This window comes from Trachypithecus francoisi, unplaced genomic scaffold, assembly GCF_009764315.1.
Source record: "Trachypithecus francoisi isolate TF-2019V2 unplaced genomic scaffold, Tfra_2.0 Lachesis_group11, whole genome shotgun sequence".
Taxonomy (NCBI): domain Eukaryota; kingdom Metazoa; phylum Chordata; class Mammalia; order Primates; family Cercopithecidae; genus Trachypithecus; species Trachypithecus francoisi.
Genome location: NW_022681456.1, coordinates 122,932,034 through 122,955,995, shown reverse-complemented (window position 1 = coordinate 122,955,995; position 23,962 = coordinate 122,932,034). Strand labels below are relative to the sequence as shown.

Below are 23,962 nucleotides of genomic sequence, written 5' to 3'. Positions count from 1 at the left end.
TGTTAACTAGGTCGCTTTTAAAATAAAGAAATTGTTATGGATATGACTTGAGTTCTCATCCCACTACAAACCCTCAAGAGACTGGATTAGGTTCCTAACTAAATGACCCAAGGTCATGTATCCACATAGGGTTAAAACTATAGCGCTCAGGGCTTGGATGCTATATTTGCGATCCCTACCCAATACTTCTCTGGCCTGGATGCCCAATTTAATTTGTGACACATGGAGATTCAGCATTCTAACTTTATGCTTGCCTCAGTATTTTTTACCTTAAAGACTCCACATCATATCGGTATATACTGTATTTTTTAAAACTTATTTTACTATTATGTAAGATAATTTTGAGAACATTATAGAAACTTTATTTCCTAAACACAATGTGGGTTGGAGTTTCTGTACATTTCAACTGCTTTGTGAAATTGAATATTCTCTTCACGTGCTGAATTTCACAGGCAAGTGGCAAAGTTCCAATCATTTATTACTAGATTCCACATAAGCAATTAGTGTCTGTTTTAATTTCTACAACATACTTAGGACCAGTTATAATTCCTGGCATTTAGTAGGTATCCAGTAAACATTGTAGTTATCATTGCCTGGGCAATTAATTAAATATTGAAGAGGAGTTAATTCTTTCTTAGAACATCAAATATTATGTAATTTCAAGAGAGGAGCAAGACAGACTCATACAGAAAATAACAATAAAATTGGCTTTTTTCCAAGTGCATAGATGCAGCCCTTGTACTGAACAATGGAAGTGGCATGGAGACAAATGCTACCAGTTCTATAAAGACAGCAAAAGTTGGGAGGACTGTAAATATTTCTGCCTTAGTGAGAACTCTACCATGCTGAAGATAAACAAACAAGAAGACCTGGTAAGATTCTGAGGCTTTTCTCAAAAAGAGGCCTTAAAAGAGTTAAGTAAGAAGATTCTAAGGATCAAGGACATCGGTCTACAGTTTTTCACACTTGTTTCAATCAGGGCCTGAGTCTTATTCCTATTGTTTTGAATGGTCCCCTGAAGTAGCTAGAAGGAGTTGTGTTCTCCACAAATACACACCCCTTAGAAAGAGGAGCAATATCACTTTAAACTCCCCTCTCAGGGAGCAAAGGTAGAATGTCCTAACTTTTTCCTGTTTTGGTTTGGGTAGAAAAGGAAGAATATTGATGCAATGTCAGAAACATGAAGATAGTACTGCCTGCTCTTCCATTTTAAAAGTGGCAAAGCTTTTAAGTGGAAAATATTTAACTAAATTATTACCATAACCTGCAAATACATATTTTGCTTTCCAGAAGTTTACAGTCTAGGATAGAGTGGTCAAGGCAAATGTGACAATAAAACTACAAATTGACATATATTGAGTTAGTACCTGCAATTAAAGTACACAATTAAAATATGATTATTCCACTTTCTCTCATATTTATTATTGCCTTTGAATAGAAGTTCTCAAATAGTATGGCTATTGCTTATTTATCGTTGTTTCTGTAGAATTTGGCAGAGATTTTTCTTGTTGAAGAGTAGGTTATCAACAAAGAGTTATTGAATTGAATTAAATTCTCAGCTCACTATACAAATTCTTAATATCATTCTAGTTACTTCTTAATTTCTACCTACTTCCTGAAATCTGTGATGAAAGAATCTGTGTAATTTCTCTCAGCTACTAAGACAACATTTTATAACCCTTTCTCGATGGCTTAATTTAGGCATAAAGCGAGGCAATTTCTTTGACTAAGACAGTGTGCCCTAGCATAAACCCTCCTAATTTTTCTTATTCTCTTTGATTCCTCTGCCTCCAGCATACACTGCAAACTCGGGTATAAAATTGAACTATATTATATCAGGTGGTAGGACATTTTCTTGTTAAATCTATGTAGTTATTTTCTATATGAACTTCATATGTTTGTATATTATTTAAATCCTTTTCATATGATTTGCTTTCAAAACTTTTAGTTTGAAGGGATCCCCCCATTTAATTAGAATAAAGATTTTCAACCACAGTTATTTTCACATGTTCACTCTATGACTATTGCTTGCTAATAGCTTCATTTACATTTGCAGTAATCTCTCATTAAATCGGTATATTTTATTAATTATCTGAGGGGTTATGGATGTAACAATGAAACAAAGTGTATGGCCTTGAGAAACTCATTGTATAAATGGATAATTATAATAAATATTTAGATAATGTCTATGTTAAAATATTAGGAGTACACCGAGCCTGGGAGGTTGAGGCTGCAGTGAGCCATGATCGTGCCAGTGCACTCCAGCCTGGGCGACAGAGTGAGACCCTGTCCCCACTAATTCTCCAAAAATATGTATTAGGAGTGCAGAGTGAGACTAGATAGAAGGAAGCAAATCACTTTTTAAATGTAAACATATGTTAAATATGGATATTGGGAAAAGAATTACCATGTGTAGGACTATACACATGTATGCACATAAATATTTATAAATAGAAATTTAAAAATTTATTTCTCCCCTTCCTAGTCTAAGACATAAATCATCCCTGCAAATTTTTCTTTTAGTTTTTTTCTTCCTTTCCCAGGCATTTATAAAGGTTGCTACCTCATTCCTGCACTTTTCCCTCCATATTCTTCCCTGTCCCAGAATCATTCTGCATCTCTTTATTAGTCTTTCCTTCATATTTTTATATCAACATTCATGTTTAATTCTGTGCCTTAAAAACCATGGGTCAGGAGTAAATCTGGGTTGATGTGATTTCTGCTTTCAGAATATCGATATGTGTTCCATATTTACTAAGACAAAATGAGTTATTAAACCTGGACACATTTCTGACAGGCCTCAGCATAGATGCTTTTTCTCTTAAACATGTGAGCATCTATGTGAAGCAGGACTGGTGTGTGCTTTGAGAAAAGTGTTGGCTGGCCCATGCATGTCTGTGCATGTGTGTAATCATGCCTCCAAAGCTAAAGCTTTTCTTGTATGCTTTCCACAGGACTTTGCCCTGTCTCAGAGCTACTCTGAGTTTTTCTACTCTTATTGGACAGGGCTTTTGCGCCCTGACAGTGGCAAGGCCTGGCTGTGGATGGATGGAACCCCTTTCACTTCTGAACTGTAAGGCTTCGGGATATCTTATGGGAAAGGCATTTAACGAAGATATTTTGCTTGAGTGACAGAGTTCAAGAATTTCGTCCATCAAGTATTACTCAAACTTCTGCTTTGTACTGGATACTGTGTTTGCAGGAGGATGACTGAAGATATTTGAACTATAGTGCGTCTTCATTTTGTTGTGTGTGTGTGTGTGTGTGTGTGTTTTGTTTGTTTGTTTTTTGAGATAGGGTCTTGCTGTGCTGCACGGGCTGGAGTGCAGTGGTGCAATCTCTGCTCACTGAAATCTCTGCCTCCCAGGTTCAAGCTCTCCTCTCACCTCTGCCTCCTGGGTAGCTCAGACTATGGGCGTGCACCACTACATCTAGCTAATTTTTTGTATTTTTTGGAAAGTTGGGTTTATGCTGTGTTGCCCAGTCTTGTTTAGAACTCCTGGACTCAAGCGATTTGCCCTTCTTGGCCTCCCAAAGTGCTGGGATTACAAGCACGAGCCACCACACCCGGCCAGTGCTTGCTTTTGAACTGCTTATAAGCCAGTGAGGGAGACAGATACATAGCATTAGTGAAATATCAGGGTAGTTCTCTTGCTGCTGTTCAGAAGTTTGTGTCTGGGACATACTGTGGATGAGAGAAGGGAGCGACAGAGAGAGAGATCTTTATGGGCGAATAAACTGAAGCCTAAGAGTCCAGGCTGTAATGGCGGTTGCCTAAAATCACACAACTTGTCAGTTATCCCAGAGATAGGATAAGATTTCTTGGCTTTCTGTGCATTAGTAAAATAGGGAACACATCTTTAAAAAATGCAGTCTCTGAGAAAAGATTTGCTGAAAATGTAAGGTGTAATATAAAACACTAGTCGTATATATGCCGTGAGCATTTAGATAGGAATACACATGGTATCTGTGTTAGTCTATTTTTGCATCAGCATAAATGAATGCCTGAGGCTGGATAGTTTATAAAGAAAGGAGGTTTAATTTGTTCACAATTCTGCAGGCTGTACAAGCATCCGCTTGGCTTCTGAGGAGGCTTCAGGGAGCATTACTCATGGCAGAAGGCAAAGCAAGAGTTGGCATGTCCAATGGCTAGAGAGAACACAAAAGAGAGGGGGCTGGGAGGAGGTTCCAGGCCCTTTTAAACCACCAGATCTTGCATGAACTAACTGAGTGAGAACTCATTCATCACCAAGAAGAGGGCACCAAGCCATTCATGAGGGATCCACCCCGATGACCCAAACACCTCCCGCCAGGCCCCACCTCCAACACTGGGAATGATATTTCAACTAAGATTTGGAAAGAACAAACATCCAAACCATATCAGTGTCCTTTGAAACAGGAAATTGTAATTTCTCTATCAAAATATATCACATTTAAAGCCATATTTGAACAGACATCCTTCTTCCCTATATACAATATATCATTTATTCTCCCAGGAGACAGGATATATTTGATGTAATCATTTGTATTTTACAGTTAAGTAAACTGAGTTACAGAGAAGGTAGATAACTTTTTAAGTGGCAGAGAAACTATATAAATTTGGAGGAGAACACATAGCTTCACTTTAGTTAGAAATGATTTTTGCTGTTTTGGGTGACCTGCTGTTTCTTTTTTTTCCCCCCTTTAATAATTTATTTATTTATGTATTTATGTATTTTTATTATACTTTATGTTCTAGGGTACATGTGCACAACATGCAGGTTTGTTACATACGTACACATGTGCCATGTTGGTGTGCTGCACCCATTAACTCGTCATTTACATTAGGTATATTTCCTAATGTTATCCCTCCCCTCTCCCCCCACCCCACAACAGGCCCCGGTATGTGATGTTCCCCTTCCTGTATCCAAGTGATCTCATTGTTCAATTCCCACCTATGAGTGAGAACATGCAGTGTTTGGTTTTCTGTTCTTGCAATAGTTTGCTGAGAATGATGGTTTCCAGCTGCATCCATGTGCCTACAAAGGACATGAACTCATCCTTTTTTATGGCTGCATAGTATTCCATGGTGTATATGTGCCACATTTTCTTAATCCAGTCTGTCACTGATGGACATTTGGGTTGGTTTCAAGTCTTTGCTATTGTGAATAGTGCGGCAATAAACATACATGTGCATGTGTCTTTATAGCAGCATGATTTATAATCCTTTGGGTATATACCCAGTAATAGGATGGCTGGTGACATGCTGTGTCTAAGAATGAGTGTGGAAACTTAGGGGCTGAAGAGAAAGAGGCACATGACCCCATTTTCCCAGTAAACTGATTCTGGTATCTAGACTATAATTTTATCACCGTAGGAAGAATGGGTATTTAATATTTTATTTTAGAAATAAACTGTGATTAAATTTACTGTTTCTTCATTTTTTAAGGTTCCATATTATAATAGATGTCACCAGCCCAAGAAGCAGAGACTGTGTGGCCATCCTTAATGGGATGATCTTCTCAAAGGACTGCCAAGAATTGAAGCGGTGTATCTGTGAGAGGAGAGCGGGAATGGTGAAGACAGAGAGCCTCCATTTCCCCCCTGAAACGTTAGGCGAAGGTGACTGGTTCTCCCTCTGCAACTACAAATAGCAGAGTGAGCCAGGCAATGCCAATGCAAGGGCTACTTGAGACATCAGGAAATGGAACATAATCAGGAAACACTGTCTCTCTGACTAGTACAAAATGGGTTCTCGTGTTTCCTGTTCAGGATCAGCAGCATTTCTGAGCTTGAGTTTATGCACATATTTAAAAGTCACAAGAAGTCTTATTTACATGCCACCAACCAACCTCAGAAACCCATAATGTCATCTACCTTCTTGGCTTAGAGATAACTTTTAGCTTTCTTTCTTCTCAATGTCTAATATCACCTCCCTGTTTCCATGTCTTCCTTACACTTGGTGGAATGAGAAACTTTTTGAAGTAGAGGAAATACATCGAAGTAACATCCTTTTCCCTGACAGTCAAGCAGTCCATCAGAAATTAGCAGTCACTCCCCAGATTATACCACCAAATACACAAGGCATTCTTTTTGTTTGTTTCGGTTCATACTAGTCCCTTCCCAATCTATCAGTAAAGACCCCATCTGCCTTGTCTATGCCCTGTTTCCCAACAGGGATGTCTCTTGATATGAGAATCTCAATGCCTTATAAACATTCCTTCCTGTGTCCATTAAGACTCTGATAATTGTCTCCCTTCCATAGGAATTTCTCCCAGGAAAGAAATATATCCCCATCTCAGTTTCATATCAGAACTACTGTCCCCGATATTCCCTTCAGAGAGATTAAAGACTAGAAAAATGTCAGCCTCTTCATCTGCACCTGTAATAGTTTCAGTTCCTATTTTCTTCCATTGACCCATATTTATACCTTTCAGGTACTGAAGATGTAATAATAATAAATGTAAATACTGTGAAGTGTGTGTGATTTTACAATGGACTTGTGATTTGTGGGAAAATTCAGCATGGAAATGCTTTTCAGAATATGATGGCAATCATTATTTGATCGTGCCTTACTGAGAGTTTTTGGGGAATTTACAAGAGTACGGATAACACGATTATTTGGAGAAAATAAGATGTCTTTGAAATACATGTTGTATTCAAGAGAACAGTTTTAACATTTTCCTAAAATGAAATATTTTGAGACAAGCTTATGGCATCAACACATGGTTGATGAGGAAGCTGAGTTGCATTAGTGCACACAGTTTCCAGTCAGGTCGTGGGAAATGAACAGGGACAATGACATCTTTGTAGCTGCTCCTTTGTGAGGTACTTCTTTCTTGAGATGACTCCATGCACAAATATAACAGGGATCGTTGGGAGTGACACCATCACAGCCACCAAGTTTATTGGTTTATTGATAGATCAATTCTGAGGGTTTAATGCTAGAAAGGATAACATTATAAATCTTTGTTTTTCAATAGTGGCAACTGAGGTGCTTCAGTTTTGTTTTTCATAAACATCTATCTCATGGTAAAATGATGTAGAGTAGCAATAATATGATAGAAAGAACACATTGGTGCTCACTTTCATAAATTTCATTTTGTTAGATTGTCACTTAGCAAAGATGATTGCAGATTCTTCCTTGAGAACTTTCCTTTCAATTTTCTGTTGATTTCCTTAAAATTTTCTTCAGGGTTGAGCAAGTTCTGTTGATATATTGTGTCATGAAAAGAAAACTGTATTTGTGGTTAGAAAATGAAGACTTTAGCTCTCTTATTCTGATTTACTTATTAGGCAAGTCACTTTACTTCATGAAGCCTATTTCACTGCATATGAAGTAGAAATAGTTATAATTTCCTCATAATGTTACTGTTAGCTGAAATGAAGTATATGTGAAATCAGTTTCATAGTGTGAACTTCAATAAACTCCAGTCCGGGCGACAGAGCGAGACTCCGCCTCAAAAAAAAAAAAAAAAAAATATATATATATATATATATATATAAAATATATAAGATAAGTGAAGAAAATGCTTTTAAAAGGATCTAGTGATTTATTTTTAAATATGGGGGACACACACATGCATAAGCAATGTTAAAAAGAAAAAAAAAACTTCAGCTGAATTAAATTTAAAAGAGTTTAATTGAGCAATGAAGCATTCACAAATCGGGTAGCCTCCAGAGCCAGAGTAGACTCAGAGGCTCTAGAGCCTCCATGTGGTGGAAGAAGACTTATGGACAGAGAAAGGAAAACGTAGTAAAGAAAATGGAAATGATGTACAGAAAAAGTTGGATTGGTTACAGCTCGGAGTTTGCCTTATTTGAACACAGTTCAAACAGTTGGCTACCTTTGATTGCCCAAAACACAGTGATTGGCACAAGTGTAGGCTAGGGTCTGTTTACACCTCAACTTGTTATAGTTGACATTATGTACACAGAATCCTTTAGGCTAAACTTCAAATACATAAGAAGGCGGTGTTAGGCTAAACTGGATTTATTAATAACAACCAACTTCTTTGGAAATTTGTATTTATGAACAAATTGTAGAAGGGCACCTACTTTGGGGAGCTAAGGATTTTATTACCAAATATTTTTGGTGATGAGTGCAGATTTTCAATGGAAGTAGTTCATATTAATAGGTACATAACAAGAAATGAGAAGTAAGTCTGCAGTTAAGCAATTGTTATGTAAGCCTTGTTGCTACAGAAGGAATATATGACTGATAGGAGGAAGTCAAATGATTTTGTGGACTAAGCTGTAAAACAGAGACATGCACTTATTGAAGTTTTGACTCCTAGCATCCTATATAGCTGCAGTCTAGCTCAGGGATGGATGACAAGCATCTCTTTAAGTGCCATTGATGTGAAGAGTCTAGCTGCCTGCAGAGTGAGTGGTGAATGGTATGTCATTCCAAGTCTGGGACTAAGGGATAGTGTCACTTTACATTGTGAGGAGGAAAAATTAACATACATTTGACATACTTCAGCTCCTTCCCTGAGCGTATTCTTCTTCGTCTTTCCCCTTAATCCCTTTGTCTTTATAGCAAAACTCACAATATTGATCACAATGTGAACAAGCATTTCAAAACAACAGAAAAAGTGTATAGCATAACATTCTCACTACACACTTGAAAATTCGATATTAAGAATAGGAAATAATGATAAAGTGAATTTTAAAATCTGATTTGCTAAGAACAATATCCAGTTGAGAATCAGAGAAGGGCACTGTATGAACTGGTTTTTCTGGATGAGGAGACTTTTTTCTCTCTAGGTTCTTGTTTATGTAATTCTGAAGAAATTGCAGGAACAGTCAAACGAGGAGCCCAGCCTTTCCTGGTAGAGCTGAGATCCCCGGGTACACAATAAGCTCTTTCTTTTCCTGAGGATATTGAACCTGCTCTCAGGATTTATCAACAGGAAACAGGCCATGAGCCCTGTAACAGCAGGAAGTGTGAGAAGGGTAATGGGGAGCTTTTATTTTAAGGATGCAAACACATTATGAACAAGGTAGAAGGTCTAGTAGGTTGTCTCAGGGCCAGCTTTAATATGTGGGAGTTGACTCCTCTGTAGAGAGATTCTTACAGTATTTGAAGATTACAAACAGCAGGATCCTCTGTTTTAAAGTCTGCATAACTTTTGTACACGCTTCATTATATGAATAGATATTTAGGCTCGAATAATATCTACTATTATTCTATCAATATTATTATATATATATGTATATATATATTATACATTTAATGTACTTTAACCAAACATGTAACAAAAGCTTTTTTACATTTGCAAGACAGTTTTATTTTGAGTTATCTTTTCGTTTGTTTAAGGCTAACTTAGAACTCAATGAAAGAGATCTAGGATGCCCAACTCATTGTTGGTGGGACTAGGATCTAAGACTGGCATACTCAGTGTTGTATTTGAAAAGCCTTGGTATCCTGGACCAACAGCAACCTGCAGAGAAGAATCCCCCAACTACAGCATCTGTGTGGAAAGCAGCATTGTTGCTGAGGACATCTGTAGGAGCTGAAGTCAACTGCGCTATAGATAAATTCTAATTTGAAAAAACTGCATCATGCACTATGGGATGACATCAGTTGAAGAATGTTTGCCTTTTGCTTTATTGTACTTTTTAAAGAATGATCATAAATTCTCTATATCCTTTCTCTAAACGTAGTTCCATGACAATGCTTTGAAGAATCTTTAAGGCAAACAGTCTTTGCTAGTAAATTCCGCTATTGTTTCTCCTTTATTCCAGGTTATTACATTCAGCTGCCAACTGTCAGCTGTAAAAACCCAACACAGGAGACAATATATGCTGTGTTTTCTCTGCTGTTCTCCTTTTTCAGGTTCGGCAGAAAATTAGAGAAAAATCTCTTTTACTTAAACACCCACATTTAAACTCTAGGTCAAGGTAAATAAACAAAAACATGCTCTTCTCATCCTTACACAACCTTATCCATTGTAAAAGGAAATTTAGGTAAGAGGATATTTAATTTCATTTAAATGATTCCAAGTGACTCAGAGAATTAGGTTTTATTTTTACTTTATATATTTAAGTGATGTCTTTATGCTTAGGAAGAAAAGATGATAATCTAATGAATCTCAGCTCCTCCTTGTGAGAAATGAAGAATTAAATAAACATATTAAATTAAGCAAATATTTATTGAGAACCTACTAAGTGGCAAGGCGTTCCTGCAGGGACGGTAAGTGGTAACAAGTAATATAATAATAATTAAGGAATCTGTTCTTTCTGTAGATCACAAGGTACTTTGCTATTAATCATCTCTTGGGGATAAGATAGTCCATGCTTCAGGGAGCCTACAGACTTAGGGCAGAGAATGTCTATGGATTTATTTGAGGAGAATCCATTAACTTTAAAGCAGATATTCTCTCCCGAGAGTTGCTGACATTTTACCCATAAACTTTAACTTCTCAAGATCCCTGCAACAGGAACAAAAAAGGGATCATTTTTGTCTGGGATGCACAAATAAAGGTTGACGTGTAGAGATGACTGGTGATGTAGTCCAGAGAACAAATCCAAGCACTGATAGAGCGTTCAACTCTGTGCAAGACTATTCTCGGCACTGACATATATTTACAGTCTAATCCTCATACAATATTTTGAAGTAAGTTCTGTTGTTATTTTACAACGAGGCAACTGAGGCACTGAAAGATGTAATCGAAAGTGCTGGTGTGTTAACCCTGAGGGACCAGACCATGAGCCCTTTGATTTGTGAATGGTAGGGATGGTCATTGAGAGGAAAGAGAGAATTCACAGAATTCTCTGGAGACCATTCTGATCCTGGCATCCCGACTATTCCTTCTGCTTATGTCCAATTTTAGTAGTTCATCTTTCTCGTAGAAATCGAATCTTAAAAAGTACATTGTCTTACAGGCTGCAGATAGAAATCTGTCTTTCTTTCAGTTTGGAAATTCTTATCTCTGTTCCTCTATCCTATCAGTCTGATAACATAATGCCTGAAAGGCTAGAAAATGCATGGAAAGATCTCACAGACGGTGAGTTTAAAAGGCCAAATTTATTTATTTATTTTAAAAATATTAGTCAGCTGTAACTGCTTCACCTCCCCCAACAACACAGATCTGTACCTTGTGTGAAATTTACAGTCATTCTGGGCTTTAAACAATAAAAATGATTTCCGTGCGTTTGTTCTTAACTCTTCGGAGTTTTGTCCTCTGTAGCTCTAAATAAGTTTTATTCTTGCAATGTGAACAATATCGAATGAAATCTGGACGGTGTGGAAGAATATTCCCAAGTGTATTATTGAGTCCCACGTTGCTAATTCCATTGCCCACATTTTGGTTTACTGTTCTGTTTTTGTTTTTGTTTTTGCAGGGGTGTTGGAGGGTGGGTTTTCCAAAGGCCTGTTCCAAATAATAGTGTAATAGAACACTTTGAACACAATTTCTTTCAGACAGAGGATCTTAACGCATACTTCTCGCAGATAAAATACTTCCAAGTGCTGCAGTTAGACGAAAGAAGGGAACTGTTTTTGATGTATCCACAGACTTGGTTGGTTGACTGGGCTCTCTCTACTGGCAACCTGGAAAGGCAAGTCAGCATTTCTGAGGTTAGATTTGGGGGTTTCAGAGATGTTCCTGAGGGTAACTAATGAGATGTGTGTAGCTACTTGTTTTGTTTTGTATTAACATAGCACCTTCCTGTGGTGGTTTCGTCCTCCTTCTTCAGTAACTGCTTATTTCTCTCAGTAAGGAATGTTAATATAACTTGAACAAAAACAGCATGTAAACAAGACGAAAACATAGAAACCTAAAGACAGTCCCTAAATTAGAATGTCTTTGCTGACTCTTAATTTTCAAAATACTAAGGCACCTGATTCTGCTTCTCCATCTCCCCACTGCCATCTGAAAAGCTTAATGTGGAAATGAATAGTTACTCTCTACATACTAAGCAATACAAAAGAAACACACTTGATAATTATATTATTCATCAGACACTCAAATTGTGAGGTGAATTTTCTATAAGATAATAGTAGCAGGGCTGGGAAGGAGAAAGACTTAGAAGGCATGAAGCTATTCTAAATTTTGTTAGCTTTAATCCCAATTAGGCCGGGCGCGGTGGCTCAAGCCTGTAATCCCAGCACTTTGGGAGGCCGAAGTGGGCGGATCACGAGGTCAGGAGATCGAGACCATTCTGGCTAACACGGTGAAACCCCGTCTCTACGAAAAATACAAAAAATTAGCCGGGCGTGGTGGCGGGCGCCTGTAGTCCCAGCTACTTCCGTGGCTGAGGCAGGAGAATGGCGTGAACCCGGGAGGCGGAGCTTGCAGTGAGCGGAGATCACGCCCCTGCACCCCAGCCTGCGGGACAGAGCGAGACTCCGCCGCAAAATAATAATAATAATAACAATAATCCCAATTAGCCGCCTGTAACATTATTATGCTGCTTGTCCCTTGGAGAAAATTCATGATACAAGGTAAAATAAACTTTTGAATTCCCTCATGTTTCTAACTTTTCTTGTAGCATTTTACTCAGAGACTTACAGGCCAGGAGAAGGAGAGGAGCCATCTTGCCAAAGCCAGCGTCCGCTGTGTCCATCCTGAGACAACCCCACCCAGTAATCATAGCTTCCTCTAATCTTCCTCAAGCTGCCAGTGATAAAATCCTGTAAGAGACAAGACCTGAACTGTGAAATGAGAAAACAAACAAACAAAACTCTAGTGAAATATAAAGTGTGACATTTTGCCTAGCTAGAAATTAATGGGAACTTGAAATCTGGAAAAAGAGAGAAGGGAGTATAAAAAAGTGCAGACACATTTTTTAGACTATTTTCTATTGCTGTATGATCCATGTGGTGTTAAAGACTACGAAAAAAATAAGCAACTGGGATTTTTAAAGTTTCAACATATTCAGAGCCCAGTAGGTAGTATACGTCAAGAAAAGAAAGTGTTATACTGAAGCTTCAATATCGAAAGTAAAAGTATTCTTGACATCATAGACCACATAGAATAGTCTTTCTCAGAATACTTCGATATGGAAAAATAGTTCATGAGATTCCAGGAGTGACTTAAGTATAAGCACACTCGGTTAGAAGAAGCATTCTAATTTGTGTCATCAAATTTGCACACAAAATAACTTTTTGAGCATATAATTGTAATAATTTACTTCAAGTGTTCTTGCTTTGTTGCATATCCTTAACAAATTATTTTCTCATGACTTTTGTTGAAATGAACTTCATCTAATTACTGAATATAGCAGGTATACATTTTTTATAGGGCCAAAGTGTGCAATTTTGCATTCTATTTCATATATATTTATGGGTAGAATGAGTTCAAGGAAACATCTTATTGTTCACTTGTTTTATTTTATTATTATTATTATTTTTGAGATGGAGCTTTGCTCTTGTTGCAAAAGCTGGAGTGCAATGGCACTGTCTCAGCTCATTGCAAACCTCTGCCTCCTGGGTTCAAGCAATTCTCCTGCCTCAGCCTCCCACGTAGCTGGAATTACAGGCTCCCACCACCATGCCCACCTAATTTTTGTATTTTTAGTAGAGACAGGGTTTCACCATGTTAGCCAGGCTGGCCTTGAACTCCTGAGCTCAGGTGATCCACCCACCTTGGCCTCCCAAAATGCTGGGATTACAGGTGTGAACCACCCCGCCCAGCCTATTCACTTGTTAAGACATTGGTAAACTAGATTTAATGCCAATTAAACATTTCATTTAGCAGATACTTATTTTTCAAGACCTATTTATTTCATGGCATCACTTCAGTTTTTATACTTCTGTTTTTTCTTGATAATTACAAGATTATTATAGGTTATTATATTTGCCTACAGCATTGAAAATAATACGTTTAAAACATATCTGCAACTATAATGTACGTACATCTTGAAGTGGATTATCATGCTATGAAATAATATTCTCCTTATTCCCTCTGCTTTTTAATTAACCAAGGACATAGAACAAACATATTCTTCTTGATTTCAGATAACCATACTATTTTTATGTTTTCCCATTAAAAAGAAAATAAAACATAAGGATTCTAACTTTGTCTCTTTTAAACCTTTATTTTTACAATTATACTGCTGTTATACAATATTAAGGAACTTTAACTTATGAGAATGAGGGATTTCTTTTAATAAGTAAAATGGTATTTTCAGAATAACATGAGACCACAAAACAGTGTTTACCATTTCTTCTTTGCTCTCTATTTGTAGCAGTGTGGAACCTTCCTTTAAACAATTCTCTTGACTGGTGTGCCAAATTCTCCAATGTTCAGAGACATAGTAACAGCTTTCTCTGTTCTGAATCCAATTGTTTGGACAAGGACTGCAGTTATGGGCTTTGAATATAAACATTTTACTTTAGTATCTTATTGTAAAATATTAACAACATATATCCCCCAAAAAGCCCCTTGCCTCACCCTTAGCAAGGCTGAATCCCATAACATAATGGTTCACATGATGTAGCACTTACCAATTTCAGCTTCTCTGAGGCTCAATAGAGTAAGATTCATGTAATATGTTCTACATGCAATGGGCCTTTAACTTAAATATGAAATTAATTGTGGGATATACTTAACTAATTTTTTTATCTTCTATAATAGTTAATCTGATTATTCCCGTTTTATCAGTCTTTCCTTTCTTTGAATTCACATCATTTATTGTCTTCACTTACTTGCTTATTGTTTCATGTCGGTTAATCTTACTGCCCCAATTTAGCCGGAAATGTACTGGACCATTGCATGAATTGAATAATAAGCTTTGAATTTATATTTAAATTCTGAGCGCTAAACAAGGAAATATTTTGTAGATAATGGAGAGAACAAGTAATCCACCTTAAGAAGTGATTTGAAAACATGCAGGTGAGGAAAATTGGAGAAGAACATAAGTGAACAATATGTTTAGTTTAGGACTCTGATACAACTAAGAAGTAAGCCTTAATGTTTAATCAGTTTTATGGAACCTGTTTTAAGATGGAATATAGTCACAAAAGAAGAATGGTCAAATGTGGAAAAGGGGGACCAAAGACCAAGAATTTGACCAAGTGTTTCTGGCACAGGTTTATAGAAGGAAAGACACTGAAACTTCCACAACTCTGGTTTCTAGACAGTCCCTGTATTTAGGCTAAGAAATAACTCATCAGTAGCTTCCACGGGCCAGATGTTGAGTTGTTTAAAGCTCTTCTATATCTTTTGTTTGGAATCCCTGCTAACCAATATCCTGAACATTGTTAGAGTTATAGTATAAATAATGTAGACAGTGGTATTTGTGACGTTGAAGAACGTGTTGGATTTGTACGTCTCCAAAATGGATATTGTTGTTCTATTGAAAGTTGATGGCTCAGAGGTGGGTCTCACTCGAGTTTGCAGTGGCCTGCTGCATATAGAGACGTTGTTGGGCACACAGTGATCCTTCAAATACTTGATTAAATTTTAATCAGAAGGAACTATGGTTGATTTTTGACATCTCTCATTGGCAATTATGTAAATGGTATCCAGTCTAGGAAAGTTAATTCTCTAAACTATATGTACAAGCATTATGAAATGCCAATTAAGTAACCATAGAATACTTGACAAACTATATGACAGGTAGAAATAGACTGCATTAGGTTTAAAATGCTTGTAAAGCATATAAAAGATTAAACTGGAGTAAATTCATAGAATTTTAAAAAAGAGCTAGGTCCTGCATCATAAAAGAATTTTGTGGTAAATACTCATTGTCAAAATGAATTTTTTTGCTCAAAGCTATCTAAACTTGAAACTAAAACAGTATCTAAACTAAATATATTGGGAAATTTGGAGCTAGAATTAAAATACCCTTACAAATTTGAATGGCTGGATAAAACGATGTCTTTTTGTGTGTGTGCGTGTATTTTTTTAATCTGACCTACTAATTGCACACGTACCTCTTTGGCATTTGACAGTGCATTTCCTTTAGTTGTGTTCTTTTGGATCCCTGGTGTTTCCACATAGTATTGGATGTTATAATAAGATTGAACTAAAGAGTGATCAAAATTATGTTACTCTTATTATAAAATCCTAACAGTTTTGCAGAGAACAAAATGTGTGTCACTGTTTCTTTTGACGCATTGGTGTATATATTTAGATGTATACAGTGGAAACTGATTTTTATCCATTACCTGAACTAAAAGAGTTTTGCATGAAGGTTTGACAAAATTTCATCTGAAGGACATGGCTTCTCTTCCATTCTGTAAAGTTTAGCAGTGCCCTCTCTTGTTGGATGAGTTTTTCTTGCTGCTGCATCGCAGTGGTGGACACCTGCAACACTTCAAATGACAGCAATCATTCCTAATAAGATACTGACATTTTATAGCAACATAATCCTTCAACACAGACTAAAGACAACTACAAATTACTATTATTTTTGAGACTTGAATTTGTATTATTTTAGTTTTTGCTTAAAGCTTACATTGTACAAGAATCAAACACTACAAAGGACGTGGAATAAAACTTCTCTTTGCACCCCTTTTTAATTCACTCGATTTTACTCTCCCCAACCAGATTTACCAATTTAATTTTTATTATTTGGGAGGTTTTGAATGTTACACATGAAACAAAATGAAACTTTGCAAATGAAAGCAAATGAAGATAAAACTCGCACTCTCCCATTAACACAAATGGTAACAATATGTTTACATGGTTTTGCACCTTTTATCATTAACATACATATTTGAACATAGTTCCATATCAGTACATAGACATGTAAAATTATAGTACAATGGCACAACCAGGATATTGACATTGATACAATCAAGAAACTCAGCTCCTCCATTACCATCAGGATCTGTCCTTGCCCTTTTATAAGTACACCCACTTCCCTCTTGCCTTCACCCCTTGTTTACTCCTGGCAATCACTAATTTGTGTTCCTTTTCTATCACATTGAATGAAATATAAATGGTATCTTACAGTACGTAACCTTTTGCTCTTCGCTTCATTCACTCAGAATAATCCTCTGGAGACTCATGCAGACTGTTGTTTAAATAAATAGCTCACCTATTTCTTATTGTTGAGTAGAATTCCATGATATGGACTACCACTACTAGTTTAACCGTTCACCCACCGAAGGACATCCGGGTAGTTTTCAGGTTTTAGTCATTACAAATAGAGCTACTATAGGCACTCATGTACAGGTTTTTGTGTGAACATAAATTTTCATTTCTATGAGGTATACGCTCAAGAGTGCAATTGCTGTGTTTTAAGGAATTGTGAAGTTTAGATTTTTAAGAAACTGCTACACTATTTTCCACAGTGGCTACAGCATATTACATTTCCACCAGGAATGAGTGAGTGATCCGCTTTCTCTGTAGCTTGACGTGCATTTGATGTTGTCACTTACTGTTATTTTAGCCATTCTGATTATGTATGTAGTAATATCTCACTGTAGTTTTAATTTGCATTTCCTTAATGGGTAATGACATTGAATGTCTTTTCTTGTGCTTATTTGACATTTGTATATTCTCTCTGGTGAAATGTCTTTTCATGTCTTTTTGCCATTTTCTCATTGGATGTTCTAGTTTTTTACTGTTGAGTTTTGAGAGTTCTTTGTACATTCTAGGTTCTAGTCCTTTGTCAGATATTGATTTACAAGTATTTATTCCCAGTCTGTAACTTGTCTTTTATTTATTTACTTATTTTTGTAAATATGGGGTCTTACCTTCTTGCCCAGGATGGTCTTGAACTCCTGGACTCAAGGAATCCCAAAGTGCTGGGATTATAGGCATAAGCCACCACACCTGGCCTGTAACATGTCTTTTTATCCTCTTCCTAGTGTTTTTTGCAGAGTATGTATGTTTCATTTTGATGAGGTCCATCCAGCTTACCAATTTTTCCTTTCATTAATCATTTTTTGATGTAAGTCTAAGAATTATTTGCCCACCTTTAGATTCTGAAGATTTTGTCTTATATTTTCGGAAAGTTTTATAGTTTTATGCTCTACATTTAAGACTGTGATCTATTTTGAGTTAACTTTTAATTTTTGTGTAAGGTATAAGACTTAGGCTTATTTTCTTTTTCTTTTATTTTTTCTTTCCTATGGATGTCTAATTTCTCCAGCACCATTTGTTGAAAAGCCTATCCTTCTTCTTTCAATTGATTTGCACTGCTGAAAAAATCATTTGGGCATATTTGTATGAGTCTATTTCTGGATTCTTTATTGTATTTTATAGCTGTCTTTTTGTCCACTAATACACCTAGCTTTAATTAATACAGGTTTTGGAATCAGATAAATTGATTCTACTCAGTTATATAATTGGTTTAAAATAAGTTTATGATATGTTAATCATTATCAGATTGTGGCTATTGAATAGACGTATTGTACAGAGAGAATGGCATCAAGAAAAATTAATTAGTTAATTAAGAAACAAATCAAAACACCTATGCATATCAGCCAGACCTTTAGTATTAAAAATCCTCTTTTAGAGAGAAACAGAACAAAAGAGGAGAACAAATGGGCAAATCTGTAAAATTACGTTCATATTTTTAACCACAAAACGGAGGTAACCAAGATCACACACAAAAATCTTCTGACCAAGACAGGACGGTCACGGTGGCTCTTGCCTGTAATCCCAGCATTTTGGGAGGCTGAGGGGGGGGTGGATCGCTTGAGGTCAGGAGTTCGAGACCACCATGGCCAACATGGCAAAGCCATGTACTAAGAATACAAAAATTAGCTGGGCGTGGTAACGTGCACGTGTAATCCCAGCTACTCAGGAAGCTGAGGCAGGAGAGGCACTCGAACCCAGAAGGCAGAGGTTGCAGTGAGGTGAGATCATACCCCTGCACCCTGCACTCCAGCCTGGGCAAAAGAGTAAGAAAAGAAAAAGAAAAAAAACATTCAATTACATATCTACATATTCTGATCTGTTTTACTTATCAACATTGCTGCTGAGAAGAAAATACCAAACATCAAAAGCCATGGACTAGACAAAGCAGATGTTTATGCCCTGTCCATCTGTGGATAGGTAAAAAAACTCAGGCTGTCAGCTGCTTGGAGTTTTTTCCCTCTTTTTAGCAAAATGATGGATCTAACCAGAGTCGAGTGTAGGACAGTGATGCGCTAATTTTATCCTATTAATGATCTGGCATGTTTAGACATTGAAAAATAATAATTTTCCTCTTAGATTCAATATATAATTCTAAAATTTTATATTGAGATGCTTTTTTAGATTAGCCATATTATAGAAGCTGTTGTTGTTTATTACTATCTGAACAGCTTATACTATATGAAACTAATAAAACTGGAGAAAGAGAAATGAGACTTCTCTTCAGAGTTTCAAATGGGAAGCAAAATATAGCACCTTTATTGGGGTTGAAGTTGTAATAAATTTGCAATGAGGACTAAAGACAAAACAATATAATTACCTAGGGAAAAATAACAAAATACTTTTAACGTCCCCCAAATAAAATTATTTGTTGTATGATATTATACATTATACCTAATTGATGAATTAAGAAAATGAACAGTAAAAACAAATAAAAAAGCTGATTTCTTAGAAAATATTTTGAACTATAGAGTTTTTTAAATAAAAAATTAATGGCATAAATAATGTAGAAAAATTAGAAAATGTGAAATAGTAGGAAGAAAACTAAAAATTAAGTCTACTTACTTTGAAACCTACCACTCAAATATGGCCATTAGTATTTGGTTTATATCTATTGAAACTCTTTCCTATGTACGTATATAGAAAAGTATTTTATATACAACCTTTAGAAAACCATATTTTTATATAAATGTCTTTTTAGAAATCTGCTTCTTTCGTAAGAAAATATTGCATAATCATATTTCCAAAACAATAACAATGGTTCTAGAAGATTTCTTTAAATAATGGCATTGTATTCTTTTATATAAATATGACTTAATTAATTTTACCAGTCCTTCTATTGTCAGGTAAGAATGAACTGTCCTTTAGTAATATATATGAGCAATTTGTAATTAGCACTTTCATTATATTCATGTTATGATACTTTTAAACAAAAGGTTATAATTTTTATTTACTACTTTTTGTCAGAAACATGGTCCTGTTTAAAAAATATATATGTATGTAAGTTAAATATGTTTTGACATTTGTCTTACAATGCAAGTTTTCATAAAGATAATTGGATGTAACATTTTAATTTAAACTAGAACATAATCAAAATGGAATATTTATTAAAAAATAAACATGACTTTTGTAACTCAAAGCCTACTGGCTATAACATAATCTATAACCAGCTGGGACAAGTAATTAGTTATTGAACAGAATGTTTCACATGAAGAAGCTGCTTATTGCTTAACACAACAGTTTCAATATGGTAACTGGTTGTATTTTTTTAAAGCCCTAAGTGTTAAAAATGTATAAGAAGACCTAGGCAAATTATAAATTTAAAAACAACAATAAAAATTAATAGTCACTACACTTGAACAAAAGCTAAAGGAAAATATACTTTACATCTGTATAGTGATATTTAAATTTTGTAAGTATACATTTTTAGCTATTAAGACAAAATTTAAAAAGCAAAAACTTTTATTTGTGAGAATTTTCTAGAAATTACTGGAAGTCTTAAGCACATGGTTTTCTAGCTATCTTTCTTTTATCCTCATCAAAGTAACATTTTCTTCATACAATTTGTGTTTGGGGAGTTAACTTTTTTTAAAGATACACTACATTCATAGGATTAAAACATTAAAAAAAATCCAAAAAGCAAACATTGAAATATCTTTTTCTCCACATTGTCACGATTTATCTCACTCCTCTTGCCCTCACTTTTAGTATTTCTCATATAACCTTTCATTGTTTGTTTAAATTCAAGAAAATGTTCATTTTTAGTCAAATTGTAACATAGCATATACATTTAAAAAATAATTTCAGCTTTTATTTAGATTCAGGGGGTACATGTGCAGGTTTGTTACTCAGGCATATTGCATGATGCTGATGTTTGGGGTACAACTGATCTCATCAGCCAAGTTTTAAATGCCGTTTGTTTGCGCTTTACATGCAGAAGTGTTTCTTCTTTCTTTTGTTGCTCTTGCTTCCAGGTATTCTGTTGTGTAGATGATGTACCCTTATTTATTAACATGGTCTCTTATCAATGTGGTGGGTATTTGAGGCTTTTCCCCTATTGTTAGATTGCAGGTTTATCCACAGGAACAATTTCTAAAAGTGGTACTGCTGGGTCACAATTAAGACAGTTTAAAATAACTCACCATCTTAGGAACATGATTTATAGGTTTCATATAAAAAGATTTCCTCTACTAGACCGAGAAGACACTTACGTATACACTGAACAGCAAATCTTTTGACAACATGGAAAATGTAGAGTGTATTTTTTTTTCTTTTTGAGACAGAATCTCTCTCTGTTGCCCAGGCTGGAGTACAGTGCTGCGATCTTGGCTCACTGCAGCCTCCACCTCCCTGGTTTAAGCAATTCCCCTGCCTCAGCCTCCGGAGTAGCTGGGATTACAGGCGCATGCTACCACTCCTGGCTAATTTTTTTGTATTTTAAGTAGAGATGGGGTTTCACCATGTTGGCCAGACTGGTCTCGAACTCTTGACCTCAGGCAATCCGCCCACCTCGGCCTCCCAAAGTGCTGGGATGACAGGCGTGAGCCACCACACCTGACCTAAAGTGTACTCTTATAATCATCCTTATTATGTAATATATGATTTTTGTCTATACAGTAGAAAAAATATTTGGCAATTGGAGACTATAGATTTATGTTTATATAAAAACCAAATTATATATCCCATTCACTTGACAACACTGCTTCAAGATGTTGCATCTTTAATTAATTTTTGTTTTTAATTGGAAATGATTTTATACTTTAGGTTTCAAAATCTTCTTACCCCAAATAATTATTTGTAAAATAACATTGAAATTCATTATATAGAATTAACATTTAAACAGTACTTTTAAATATTTGCAATGCAATTTAAATATGAATTCTTATATTGTAGAGGTACAATGAAGCCTCGCAATGTGTCATTAAAAGTCCTCAATTTTTGCAGACGTGGATTATTAGATGTTAATTGACTTAACTGGTCTTTCAGATATAAATTGTTTCTATTGTGTTTGATAAACAGGTATTTAATATGTATGTTTCTTAAAAAATGAACTCACATTTGCCTAAAATATGTATTTTTTAATAAGACACAAAGAGAGTAGATAGAGAAAAAGAAAGCTGTCTTGAAGTTCTAACATTTTTGTTAAGCTGTGAAACTTTATCTGAGGAGATAGACAAAGTAACAATTACTGAGTAAGCTCTTAGCAATTCTTAAAACCTTCCTGTAAAAACCAGCAGAAAATGAAGCTCATGACATTACCTGAGCAAGATCAAACTTCCCATATTTTGTGAATGCGAATCTGAACCTTTCCCTTTCTTTTTCTCAGAGTTCATAATTCTTCCTCTCCGGCTGATGTCTTTTAGATACAGATATGATTTGCCAAGGCATATAAGAAAGAAACATCTATCCAAACAATACCCTTCACCTCTATCTTTTAATGTACATTTTTCTTAGTACTAGCATGAGTGATGTTAGAAGTTCATAGTTCTTTTTCTGGAAACTGAAGCTCTGTAATTATTAAATTTTATAAAAATTGCACTTGTCAAACATGAAAACATTTCTTCTATTTGGACTAAAAAGCAATGTGGTTAAATGTGGCCAAACAAAGCTCTTGGGTTTGCATTAAACATTTTAAATTGAAACTTGCCTAATATAAATACTCTTTAAAAGTCAAATTTAAATTAAATACGTATTAGAAACAGAAAAGCAGACTGTGAAATCTTTCAAATTGCATGCTTTAGCATGTTAGCATGACTCACAAATTGAATCAGAATATGTTATTATTTTCATTGTTTCTCCCAAAGACTTACAGCACATAATTTGAGTTTAAAAACATGCAATAGATCACTGAAAGTTATCAGTGGCATCCAAGTGCTCAGAGAGTTCTATCCAATGCTTGAAATTTGAGGCCATTATTTTACATCATTTATGTGCATTCACATATTACTTAATTGATTTTCCATCCATTTATAAATTATGAAGTTCCATACATAATTATATACATATATCATATATATAAGCTATTTGTAGTGTATAATACATATGTCAATATAGGTTATCTTGAAAATATATTTTTGTACTTACACTTGACGCCCAAGAAAATGGATGCTGTTAATAACCCCATGCAGAAAATACATGAAATCACCATCACAAGACACCATGCTCCTAACCATGGAATAGGAAAAATGAAACCAAGTTAGAGAAAGTAGATGAAAAAGAGGGGGCAAGGATGGATTGAGATTGAGTAAAAAAAGGAATTAACATTGGCATTTCTACTGAGAGTTGTTGGGGCCTGGAATGTGTAAAAGAAAAGGAAAAAGAGAACCTTTGCTCAAATGCATTGAAATGCAACGCATAACTTGGAATACATGTGATATGGAAATTGCCAAATTAAATAGATTTAATAGTATACTTCTGTTATCCTTATCTTTGATGTCACACCTTATCAACGAATTATATGTATTCTTTTCCAACCATCTTTTAGAGATTCCCCCAAGCCAAATGCTGGCTTTATCTTTTGAGATAAAAAATACTGTCTCACATCTCCCCATCTCTTCAGTGTTACTTGAACATGATTAAATAAAAGAAAGATACACATTTTAAATAGATACTTTTAAATAGACATTCTTGGAAGACGAACAAGTTTTCCAAGGTAATTTTACAACCCTGCAGAGAGGAAAAAAAGGAATATGTGATTTTTTTGTATTCAAACACTAATCATAGAAAAATAGTTAAAATTTATCTTTGGATATTGTGATAGGCAGAGAAACGCCCCTGCCTAACATGCCAGTGTCATAATTCCTGGAACTTGTAAGTTACCTTATGTGGAAAAGGGACTTTGAAGATGTCATTAAGTTAAGGATTTGGGATGGAAAGATTAACCTGAATTATCTGGATCCTCTTTAAGTGAGAGGTAGGATATTGGAGGGACAGCATGGCAT

At 35.5% G+C, this 23,962-nt stretch overlaps 2 protein-coding genes and 1 long non-coding RNA gene across 7 annotated transcripts in view; 2 read left to right on the top strand and 1 right to left on the bottom strand.

Moving 5' to 3' along the window:
* CLEC1A (C-type lectin domain family 1 member A) overlaps positions 1-7,382 on the top strand; it is a 30,132-nt gene extending 22,750 nt beyond the window's left edge. For 4 of the 5 annotated variants that reach the window (XM_033223410.1, XM_033223407.1, XM_033223408.1 and 1 more), the window contains 3 exons: positions 721-872; positions 2,955-3,073; positions 5,429-6,524. In XM_033223410.1, the coding sequence (XP_033079301.1) occupies positions 721-872; positions 2,955-3,073; positions 5,429-5,633 (476 nt within the window). In that variant the 3' untranslated portion in view covers positions 5,634-6,524. Of the gene's footprint in view, positions 1-720; positions 873-2,954; positions 3,074-5,428 lie in introns of all 5 variants that reach the window. The other variant, XM_033223406.1, reaches the window with a different exon arrangement.
* A 131-nt stretch (positions 7,383-7,513) lies between these two features.
* On the top strand, positions 7,514-11,544 carry LOC117090818. The gene is made up of 4 exons (XR_004440135.1): positions 7,514-8,378; positions 10,937-10,991; positions 11,175-11,267; positions 11,408-11,544. It is a non-coding gene; the product is annotated as an uncharacterized LOC117090818 (long non-coding RNA).
* The window catches only part of CLEC9A (C-type lectin domain containing 9A), a 37,434-nt gene continuing 24,656 nt past the window's right edge, over positions 11,185-23,962 (bottom strand). The window contains exons 4-8 of the mRNA XM_033223404.1: positions 23,106-23,186; positions 16,100-16,246; positions 14,149-14,300; positions 12,498-12,619; positions 11,185-11,536 (exon numbers count right to left, since the gene is read on the bottom strand). Of these exons, the coding sequence (XP_033079295.1) occupies positions 11,404-11,536; positions 12,498-12,619; positions 14,149-14,300; positions 16,100-16,246; positions 23,106-23,186 (635 nt within the window). The 3' untranslated portion in view covers positions 11,185-11,403. The remainder of the gene's footprint in view (positions 11,537-12,497; positions 12,620-14,148; positions 14,301-16,099; positions 16,247-23,105; positions 23,187-23,962) is intronic.